General features: G+C 38.4%; 1 protein-coding gene across 1 annotated transcript; it reads left to right on the forward strand.

The window, feature by feature from the left end:
• Positions 1 to 1,067: 1,067 nt before the first annotated feature.
• On the forward strand, positions 1,068 to 7,847 carry LOC110383035 (L-dopachrome tautomerase yellow-f2). The gene is made up of 9 exons (XM_064043380.1): positions 1,068 to 1,284; positions 2,122 to 2,280; positions 3,034 to 3,204; positions 4,181 to 4,294; positions 4,773 to 4,949; positions 5,544 to 5,722; positions 6,244 to 6,427; positions 7,240 to 7,342; positions 7,770 to 7,847. Exons 1-9 carry the CDS (start codon positions 1,143 to 1,145, stop codon positions 7,813 to 7,815), a joined length of 1,275 nt encoding a protein of 424 aa, XP_063899450.1. The 5' UTR covers positions 1,068 to 1,142; the 3' UTR covers positions 7,816 to 7,847.
• Positions 7,848 to 12,159: the final 4,312 nt, after the last annotated feature.

Here is a 12,159-nt window from a genome sequence, read left to right on the forward strand (position 1 = left end):
TTACTAATATTATAAATGCAAAAGCAACTCTGTCTGTCTGTGTGTCTGTCTGTCTGTTACGCTTTCACGTCTAAACCACTGAACTGTACAGAGATAGAGTTGACCTTGAGAAAGAACAGGATAGTTTTTATCCCAAACTTTTGAAGAATTCTCTTGGAAAAGCGATATAACCGAACTCTACGCGGGCGAAGTCGCGGGCGGAAGCTAGTAGAATAATAATAATAAATACGGGTTTTCCTTATGCTACAAATGCATATAATGTCTGTTGATAGTTGTGACCGAGGATTTTAATATAAAGGTTATTTACATTAAACTTGATAAACTTGTTATAGTAAAGTCTCGTTCATAATAAAGACTAAAACTTGCAAAACAAAATGATTAGCGGAGATGTCATAACGCAATATCTCATAAGAAAGAAGCTAGCTAAAATCCAGGTGTCAAGAGAACGAGGAATGTTGCTAGCCCTTATAGTTATCGGCACGAATCTTGAGCTCTGACCTACATCTGCGCAGAAGTGATTTATTAGCAAAGAACCAATCCCGAGTGACGGCTATGACGCGATGCACTGCGGGCCAATGACCGCTTTAGCCCGCCCCCGCGCCTCACTTCATACCACAAAAGGCTCAATAAATTACTTCGGCGCAGGTGAAGGTCAGAGCTCAAGATTCGTGCTGATAACTAGGTATACACGCTTTAAAGGATAAAGATAAAAAGTCATTTATTCAAAGTAGGATGAAAATCAGCACTTTTCGAACGTCAGAAATGTATAAAAAATAGCCCAAAAACGCCCACCCTTCACCACTTCCTATGTGTTATTGCTAATTAAGAAGTGGCGCAACAAACTCCCCAGCAACACGATGTCTGTTTGTAGGTTCGAAGAACCTTATATAAGGAGATCAGTCAGCTGCGCAGGACATAATTATCATAGTTTGGGCACATTTGCTTGGACACAGGTGCACTCACTATTCCTTCACTCTCATAGCGCGATGGGACGACAATCCGACACCACCGGAGATATATCTAGGTACTATTATGAACGTATCTTTATACAATAAATATGCAAAATACAAACATGAAGAACCAGTATTTAGAACAACTTCTTATAAGACAGTCAGTTCAACAAAATTGTGTACTTTATAAACATGCATTTAAAAATCGTTTTGTTACTGTATCTGGTAAAAATATGTAGTGCTCAAGTGTATCTTATTGGAAATAATAGATTTAATAAAATGAAAGAAGTTTTTGCTTGGAAACAAATTGGCTATAATTTTGATGGCATTCAATGTGAGTATTTTTCGATATTAACTAGCCGTTTTCTCGTAGTTTCACCCGCGTCTTGTGGGAACTACTGCCCGTATCGGGATAAAATATAGCCTATGCTACTCGGGAAGAGTGTAGCTTTCCAACAGTGAAAGAATTTTTCAATTCGATTCATTCGTTTCGGAGCCTTTAGGCAAGACAAACAAAGAAACACATTTTTTTTATATTGTTTTGTTTTTTTTTTAATTTAAATAATTAGCTGTCGCGAGTGGTTTTACTCTCTTTTTCAAGTAACTAGTTTTCACACCCAGATAAAAAAGCAGTCTATGTATAATTCTGATATTTAAGCTTCATTACTGGAAAGTTTCATCAAAATCCATTTTGCCGTTTGCGCATGAAGAAGTAAAGCGTACATGGTGACACTCACACATATTATGAGCTTCTGCCAGCGGTTTCACCCGCATCCCGTGGGAACTACTTCCCTATAGCCTTCCTCGATAAATGGGCTATCTAACACTGAAAGAAATTTTCAAATCAGACCAGTAGTTCCTGAGATTAGCGCGTTCAAACAAACAAACAAACAAACTCTTCAGCTTTATAATATTAGTATCTAGATAACATGTTTGGACTCTAAAAAGAGACTATGACCCTTGAGTTTATTTCGGCGTTTCTTCTCAAGGATCAGTCAGTTAGGAAATGCCGACCCCAGCGTTCTTAAAATGACGTGTAAACGTGATGTAATGTCCAACTTGCAAAATAAACGATTTCATTTCGAAACTTACAACCCACACAAATTCTCGCCTCTTTGGTATTACTGTGATGAGACAATATATATGTATGTTCTTCTTTTGTTTATTTCAGATATTAAAGATGAACCCGTAAAAAAAGATTATACCTCAATATATTTCAGAGACTCTAGAGAGGAAAAAGACAGCTATTTCACTCAATACAATAACATACCAATTGGTTTCGAAGTTTATGAAAAAAAACTTTTCATCACTGTGCCGCGAAGACGCTATGGTAAATACCTATAGTTCTCATCATCATCATCTCCCGAGCCTCAACCAACTATGTTGGGGTCGGCTTCCAGTCTAACAGGATGCAGCTGAGTACCAGTATGGCACATGGAGCGACTACCTATCTGATCTCCTCAACCCGTTTACTTGGGCAATGTACCTTTAGTACCCCTTCGTAAGACTAGTTGTCAGGACTACTGGCTTCGGATTAACCGTAACGACTGCCAAAGATGTTCAATGACAGCCGCGACCTACAGTTTATCGTGCCCCCCGAAACGAAGTCATTGGTGTCCAAGATATACTTAGAAAGTACATACATACAAGCTAAGAAGAGTTGCATTGGTACTTGCCTGACCTGGAATCAAACCCACTCACTGGTACTTGAGAGGTTGGTTCTTTATCCACTAAGTCACCATGACTTTTCATCATTGTCATCTCCGCTTAATGGAGTAGTTTATTTTTGCAAAAAGTTTGCAAAAGGCTGCGGGATTGTTCGCGCGAGTTACCGCGGCCCTGGTACATATACCTAAGGCCTACGACGGAACACGACGGTTTTTAGTCAGTAAGTCTGACACTCCCTCACCGCTGCTAACCCACAGCGGGAGGGGTCATTTGATGATTTTTGACGTCGCCGCGTCGTTAAAAAAAATAGATTATTCACCTTTAGTTACATATATACTTAACTAAAAAAAGTTTATTTACTTTATACCTTTAGTTAAGTGGCTACTCATATACCTATTGCAATTATTTTTTTCAGGCATACCATCGACTCTAAATTACGTAGATTTGGACTCTAAGGAGTCTTCACCACTGTTGAAGCCTTACCCCAACTCTGCTAGTGTGGATAAGTTCTTCTCAGTATATAGGCCTAGGGTAGATGCTTGTGGCAGACTGTGGATGGTTGATACTGGTCTTTTAGAGATCCCTGGTAAGTTCAAATACATACATAACAAAAAATGACAAAAAAGTCTTCTTTTTCCGAGCCTTTTTCCCAATTATGTTGGGGTCGGCTTCCAGTCTAACCGGATGTAGCTGAGTACCAGTGCTTTACAAATGTCAAAAAAGTCTAATCATTTTATATACCTTTACCACGGCCTTTACAAGCACTATAGATACGTTTGATTCTAGTTGTCCATTCGAAAAGTAGCGTCTTGTAGAGAAGAACGGGCTAGAAACTCCATGGTTATTATTATATTATACTAGCCGTTCCCGCGGTATTACCCGCTCCCGGTGTATTTTTTGCCGTTCTGGTACATGGTGAGCAGTAGCGTCTACCTACACTTGGTATTGGTATACTCATATAAGTTATGCTACCCTGATACATGGTGAGCAGTTGCATCGAAATTTCGATATTGGTATACCTTACTAAGGTGAATTATGCTGTCCTAGTACTTTACTTTTGTGGTTCTGCGGCATTCCGTAAGTTGGTTTTTGTCTAATCACTCCCGTCCCGGGAATCTTACTCGCTATTTTTTTTCCCTTATTTGCTCACCGTTTACACCTACCCTGGACTACGACAAACATTTTAAAACTAAAATCAGCTCAATCGGCCCAGCCGTTCTCGAGTTTTAGCGAGACTAACGAACAGCAATTCATTTTTATATATGTATATAGAATATAGATATAGATTTTTGCATTAATTATAGTGCGCAAGCTTTGGCTTGGACACAGGTGTACTCACTATTCCTTCACTCTCATAGCGCGGTGGGACGACAATCCGACACCACCGGAGAGAGATCACAAGCAGGATCGACATTAACGTGCTCTCCGATGCATGGGTGTATCAATCACCAACTTCCAGGCTCTTAGTTGCTTTGTGAATGTATCTAAAACCCACAAAGCAATTTCAGCCCGTCCAGTTATTTCTGAAGTAACTAACGAATTCTTTTTTAACACGATTTCAGGGGATTTTCAACGTAACAAGAAGCCTGAAATAATCATAATTGATTTGAAAACTGATGAAGAAATACTGAGATATACCATTCCGGATAAGGTTTTAGTGAACGGGACCACTTCAGGTAAATATATACCGACTTTGAACCTTATCACAATAGTAGAAGGTTAATGTTCGATTGGGGAAATTTTACATATTCGGGTAGGTAAAATTGTACCCTCAAAAGCTCTGAAACTACTGAATCTATGTATCAGTGTTGGAGAGCTAAACTATACGCCGACTAAACTAACATAAGCTAAATTAAGCCTGTTACGGGACTTATTCCCGGGTACGAGAAAAAGATCCCCAGGGACGCGAGTGAAACTCCGGGGAACAGCTAGTGTAATATGCTTTTTCTTAAAGAAAAGTGTATTATGTATTACATTATAAACGTTGACTAGCCGGAAGATATGAACTGGAACTTCATGATGGAACATCGTATCATAGCCATGTTTGGACTTGTTAGAAAAGTCTTGTAATGAACTTTGCCCATTTTCACGTGCATTCATAAAAGCGTGTTTTTCTACTATTTTTAAACTATTATTTAACCGTTTTTTTTTCAGGTCTAACCTCAATAACTGTGGATGTCACGTCATCAACGTGCGACGATGCTTTCGCCTACATAAATGATTTAGCTCAGAACGGTCTGATAGTATTCTCTTTAAAGAGAAAAGACAGTTGGCGTTTTGAACATCCTACATTCAAGTATGATGTTGGAGCTACCAACTTCAGTGTTGCAGGTAATTGAAAAAAACTTTTAAAGATCATCATCTGCCTCTTTTTCCTGACATCATCATCATCTCCCGAGCCTTTTCCCAACTATGTTGGGGTCGGCTTCCAGTCTAATCTGATGCAGCTGAGTACCAGTGTGCCACAAGGAGCGACTGCCTATCTGACCTCCTCAACCTAGTTACGTAAGGCTGGTTGTCAGACTTTCTAGCTTCTGACTAGTCGATACGACTACCAAAGATGTTCTAATGACAACAGGGACCTACAGTTTATCGTGCCTTCCGAAACAAAGCGTTATGACAAGATGGTCGCCCATCCACAGACAGACCGCGCCAAGGGTTGCTTAACCTCATAATTGATCGTTTGGCATTAGGTTTTGAAGAAAACTCACTTTAGCTTTTTTTTTCTTTTTTTTTTGGATTCATTTGATTTGCAATGACGTTTCTTAGCTAGCCATGTATTGTCATCAGAAATCAGAGCGTGTGCAAAAATTTTATCCTAATCGAAGACCGGGAAGTGGGGTTAAGAATCCAAGATTTTCTTACATACATAGTTACAAGTGAAGCTAATATAAGCGTGTAAAAAATCTTTTGATTATTTTTCAGGTCACAATCTGAATTGGAAAGACGGTCTATTCAGTATTGCTCTATCAGACCCTGACAGCAAGGGTGTCAGAAAAGCTTATTACCATCCTCTGATGTCGACACAGGAGTTCTCTGTATCCAATGAGGTTTTAAAGAACCCTGATAGCGTATCGGACCCTAAGATTGCTGAGAGTTTCAAGGTAAACCCAACTGATAACCGAGAGAACTATTTCCCGCATGTGGATAAAATTAGAAAATCTAAGTATCTGTTATTATTTTCTAAATTATTATAAGTCTAAGGACACAATCATCTTGTGAGCGTTTTCTCAACTATATTGGGGTCGGCTTCCATTCTAACCGGATACAGCTGAGTACTTGTGTTTTACAAGGAGCGACTGCCTATCTGACCTCCTCTTACCCGGGCAACCCAATACACCTTGGTAAGACTGGTTGTCAAACTTACTGGCTTCTGACTACCCGTAACGACTGTCAAGGATGTTCAATGACAGCCGGGACCTACAGTTTAACGTGCCATCCGAAACTCAGTCATTGGTGTCCAAGATATACTTAGAAAGTACATTCAAACTTAGAAAAGTTGCATTGGTACTTGCCTGACCTGGAATCGAACCCACACCCTCATACTCGAGAGGTCGGTTCTTTACCCACTAGGCTGCACGACTTTCTTCTTTTCATGAAATATATGATGAAATTTCAATTTCAGCTCGAAGGTGTCAGAGGGGCGTTCTCTCAGAGCGGTTCTCATGACTTCCACAGTGGAACCAAGACATTACTGTTCGCAAATGTAGCTCAAGATAGTATCATGTGTTGGAATACTAAAGTTCCTCTCATTAGCAAGATCTCTGTGCCCGTAGCTCAGAGCCATACGAAACTAGTGTATATTTCAGGTAAGTATAATCATCGGCATAAATCTTGAGCGCTGACCTTCACCTGCGCAGAAGTGATTTATTGGGTCCCTTTTGTGGTATGAAGTGAGGCGCGGGGGCGGGCTAAAGCGGTGATTGGCCCGCAGCGCATCGCGTCATAGCCGTCACTCGGGATTGGTTCTTTGCTAATAAATCATTTCTGCGCAGGTGAATGTATTTAGGATAAAAATACTGTTTGAAAGATCGGAAATGCGTGGCAGATAACTGATGATGATGTCCTCCTATCCGATTATCGGCTAAGGCGGCTGTTCTCATGTAAGAAAATCAGCCAGCTGCGCAGAACATATTACAGTGCAGGCACATTTGCTTGGACACAGGTGCACTCGCTATTCCTTCACTCTCATAGCGCGATGGGACGACAATCCGACACCACCGGAAAGAGATCCAATGCACGGGTGTATCAATCACCAACTTCCAGACTATGGGCTGCTTTGTAAAAGTTTCTAAGGCCGTATACAGAAAGAAAGCTGGAAGAAGCTGGAAACGTATAAGCGCTTAACGGCGCTTGACAGCGCTGGTAACCCACGCAGGAAAATATATGAACACGCGCCGATAAGCGCTTATACGTTTCCAGCTTATGTCGGCGCCGCCGCGCCGGTCAGCGCTTATAAGTTTCCGCTTCCGCTTTTTCCAGCTTTCTTTCTGTATACAGCTTAAGCATTACATATCTCATATAAAATATCATGTTTCATGAACTACTTTTGACATGTACATTGTATTATTCAGATTAAGACATATATACATACATATATTGTATTTACTTTTTTTTTCAGATTTAAAGGTGAAAGAGGATGATGTTTGGGTGTTAGTGAATCAGATACCAACTTTCATATACTCTAAGTACGATACTAGTAAAAACAACTTTTTTGTACATAAGTAAGTATTTCTTAACACGCTTATATTATTTCACTTGTAACTATGTATGTAAGAAAATCTTGGAATCTCAATTTGACCCACTTCCCGGTCTCCGATTAGGATGAAATTTTGCACACGCTCTGAGTTCTGATGACAATAGCGTCTAGCGTGTTTTCAATTTTAAGTTGTATACATATATATAAGTTTATTTTAACATTTTAAAATGACACTAATCTATATTTCTTTAATATTATAATAAAGAGGAAACCTATTTTTAAGGTCCGAAATTACAGAACCGATTTGTAAAACTCTTTCACTGTTGGAAAGCTACACTCTTCCCGAGTAACATAGGCTATATTTTATCCCGGTACGGGTAGTCGTTTCCACGGGACTCGGGAAAACGACTGTTACTATTTTTATTGACAATATTTTTTCTTATTCTTAACAGAGGCAGAGTGCAAGACATAATAAAAACTACATTATGTGATGTTTAACAGACTGAAGATTATTCTAATAAATATAATAAGAGAAAACATTTTTTTTATTTGTACCCTAAGACCAACTAATCACCAACCCGCATTGAGCAAGCGTGGTGATTAACGCTCAATCCTTCTCCGTGTGAGAGGAGGCCGCAGCCCAGCAGTGAGCTTTCGCACATTGCAAACTTTTAGTTGAACGATTCTTCGATCAGGCTCATAAATTAGTATGAAGATGAATGGTAGTACGCACATTACAAAGATCTGATTTAAGTAGCCTGTACCAGAGCAACTGAAAGCTTAGATTGGAATCAAGATTTTCTTTAAAAACAATTGCCTACCATTCTTTCAGCTGTCGGCCGACTGTTTAGTCTTAAGGCTCCGAAACTGACAAACAAATGACGACTTAAAATAGTCTTTATAATACAACTACTTAGCTTCTGCCAGCGGTTTCACCCGCATCCCGTGGAAACCTCTGCACGAACCCGGATAAAAAGTAGAATAAATGGACTATCTAACACTGAAAGAATTTTTCAAATCGGACCAGAAGTTCCTGAGATTAGCGCGTTCAAACAAACAAACTCTTCAGCTTTATAATATTAGTATAGATTAGTTTACTTTTCGCACATTAACGAGCCATTTTAGGTATTATGTATAACTTTGTCTGAATTTTACACAATGGCGAATTTCTGAGATTGTTGTATGTAACATAATTTAAATAAAATACATACTTATTGTATTTGGTAATATTTTTTAAAGATTAAATAAAAGTGTACTACGTGAATCACTACTTAATTAAACATTTGATAAAAAGATAACTGTTTTTTTTTTTACAATCCTAAGCCAAAAGGGATGATAGGCTGGCATTGAACATCTTTGTCAATCGTTACGGGTAGTCAGAAGCCACTAAGTCTGACAACCACTCTTACCTAGGGGTGTTGGGTTGCCCGGGTAACTCGGTTGAGAAGATCAGATAGGCAACCGCTCCATGTAAAACACTAATACTCAGCTGCCAACATAGTTGAACTATTGATCTATATATAGAAATGAAACCCGATTTCCGTTGTCACGACATAACATGAAAACGGCTTGAAAGATTTGGCTGAAAATCAGAGGGGAGGTAACTAAGACCCGGAAGAAGGTTTTAGGATAGGTTTTTGTCACCATTCGGCTACGGATGCGAATGCATACGGGACGCGGGTGAAATCGCGGGCGAAAGCTAGTAGTTGAAAAAAGGTTAGACAGAAAATTGTGCGGAACCCTTCGTGCTGACATCCTACTCGATCTTGGCTGGTTTTTATTAAACGCGGATCTTAAATCGTTTAATAGGTCAATATCAATAAAACCTAAATATTATTATTTTTTGTTATCTACTAATTTGATTGTAAATAACACGATATTATGATAGATAGAAATAAAGATGATACCATTTAAACCAAGGCGAGAACGTCAAGATCAATAGTGATGGGACATAGGTGTAGATAGGTAGTGTTTTTGTCAATTCTATCGATATTGTTGCGTTGATGTTTTATCGGTGGCTTTGGGTCGCTGTGCAATTTATGCCATATAAACTCAAACCCAAAAACGTTTATTCAATATTAGGCTAATCAATCAGCACTTTTCGAACGTCAAAAACAAAACTTGTTCCCCCATTACGCCCACCCTTCACCACTTATTATGTCTTTTCTTTGGGAAGAAGAAGTGGCACAACAAACTCCACAGCAAAACATATCCGTCTGTTAGACATATCGTTTCAGTCGTCAAAAAACGAGCATTGTCTCGTATTATCTGTTGAAAACTAAAATCTTTTTACTAAAAAATTAAAAAAAGACACTTTTATTTATCAATGTAAATATCGTGAATATTGTCCAATTTAATTGATCACTCAACGCAAAACCATCTAACTACACATCGATTCGATATATTTTAATCTATCGACAAACCCACATCACTAGACCACAATCTCGGGTCATCATATCACTGCATTTAACACAACATCACTCAACATTTCTCACTTGTGTTGTACACACGTGTCTCTCGAAATATAATAATATCTACTATTAATAGTAATAAGTTAACTATTATTAATAATATGACCGTGGTAGTGTTGGTGAAATAATAGTGTGTAGGTAGTGTGATTTTTTGGTTGAAAAATAAGATATCTTTGAAATAATAGGTGAGTTGTTTTCGTATTATATTTATATTTTAGTTGTTTAGTTTAATAATTATCATAGTAGGTATAAACAATACGGTCTTTGTTAGTTTATTCAAATAAATAAATAATACAACTTCTATTTACGAACTTAAAATTTATTTCTATTACTAAAAATCTACAAACTAAAATAAAAAGAATAAAGCGTAGGTATATGTTATTTATCAAATTTATTTTAAGGTCAGAATAATAAAAAAGTGGTATTTTCTAAAGTTATTAATAACATCTAGGTATTTTTTTGCAAATAAGTAGGTAGGTATGTGTTTCTATGCAAATTATAAAGGTGTTAGGTAACTCGTGATTTTAGTAAAAGGACCTAAAATTTTAGCATTAATAGGTATATCATTCACGCTTAGGTACCCACCAACATGTAATAAGTACCTACCATCCTACAAGTATTTAAAAATATACAAAACCAAAAATTATTTAAACTTTGATAAACCATTTTGATAGCCTTTTCCATTAAAATTAAACAATCTCATTAACTTAACTACGGGACCCATTTTGAAAATTCTTCGAGTTTTAGATAGCCCATTTTAGGAGGAAGCGAAGGCCATTTTACTTTTTATCCGGGTGAATAAAGTAGGTAAGATGAGAAGTAGAAGGTTTTCATGGTATGGGCATGTAATGAGGAGGGATGAAATGTAGTACTAAGTATGAATGTTAATGAATGTAGAGGAAGAGGAAGACCTAAAAAAAGATGGATGGATTGCCTGAAAGATGACATGAATAGGTAGGGAGTGAGTGTCAGTGTGACGAGTGACAGGGAAAATGAAAGAGGATGACATATTACGCCGACCCCTAATAAAATTGGAAACAGGGCAGGAGGAAGAAGAATATATTCGGACCTTATCATACTACAATTTGTTTTGGCGTAAGTTTTACAGCCGGCCACCTGCTTGACGCTAGCCCTCCTTGGAAATGCTATTGAGGTGGTTTGTCCGCTACCTCGCGGGTGGCCCAAATTGCTGGTCGAATGCACTAGACCTTAGCTCCCTTAGTCGCCTCTTACGACACCCACGGGAGAAAGATGGGGTCTTATTCTGATCCGGAATGGTCACGGATGACTATTAAAAATATAAAATCTATAAAACTAATTGTAAATACTTAGAAGAGATCTCTCTAAGCGACTGGTTGGCGCTTCTCGTGACCAAAAGGCTGGCTATTACCTCGGACAAAGGATAAGCATCCATGGCCAGGCCAGGCCATCCAACGAGGTAATGCTGCCAGCCTCTTGGGCACGCTCCCAGTCGACAGCGATGGGGATGAATTTTTTTACGCGTTTTAGTTATAGTGTTTTGTTTTTTTTACTAGGTTAGTTTTTTATATGTATTGTAAATATATTAATACCTATGAATCTTTTTAAGTTTATTTTGAAATTAATGTTAATATCTTAGAATAGTTTGTTTCTTTGCTTGGGACATGTGTTGCTGGGGAGTTTGTTGCACCACTTCTTCTTCCCAGCAAAAACACATAGAAAGTGGTGAAGGGTTTGCGTTATGGGGGCTGTCTTTTGTACATTTGTTGACGTTCTAAAAGTGCTCTTTTGCAGCCAAGTTTGAATAAATGATTTTTGTTTGATTTACTGTTACTGTTAGGTTCAGTCTTTTTACTGTCCCACTGCTGTGCTGCGGCCTCCTCTCACACGGAGAAGGATTGAGGTGATTTCAGACTATAATCCAGGTTTCCTCAAGATGTTTTCCTTCACCTTTTTATCGGCCATTGGTGTCCAAGATATAATTAGAAAGTAATACAAACTTGCATTAGTACTTGCCTGACCTGGAATCGAACCCACACCCTCATACTCGAGAGGTTGGTTCTTTACGCACTAGACCACCACGACTTTTGATTTTATAGGTACCTATCATTTGATCTGCTTGAATGCGCTGGTCTTCTCTTATCTTAGAACCTACTGGTATTTTTTGAAAAATAATGATAGCGTAATCGCGACGCGTAAACTTGGGAAAGCCCCCGGGGGAAAAAAATATGCATATAGATAAGTAAAGACATACTAAATAGGTTCTTGGGTTTAACCCCTCTTTTCTTAAATAGTAAGTAGGTACATACTTGCAAATAAACTAACTTTCGCATTTGGAAAACACGTTCTGTCAAGGAATGCAGGTGAAATCGCGCGAAAATGTAGTTAGAAA

Source organism: Helicoverpa armigera, chromosome 31, assembly GCF_030705265.1.
Source record: "Helicoverpa armigera isolate CAAS_96S chromosome 31, ASM3070526v1, whole genome shotgun sequence".
NCBI lineage: Eukaryota > Metazoa > Arthropoda > Insecta > Lepidoptera > Noctuidae > Helicoverpa > Helicoverpa armigera.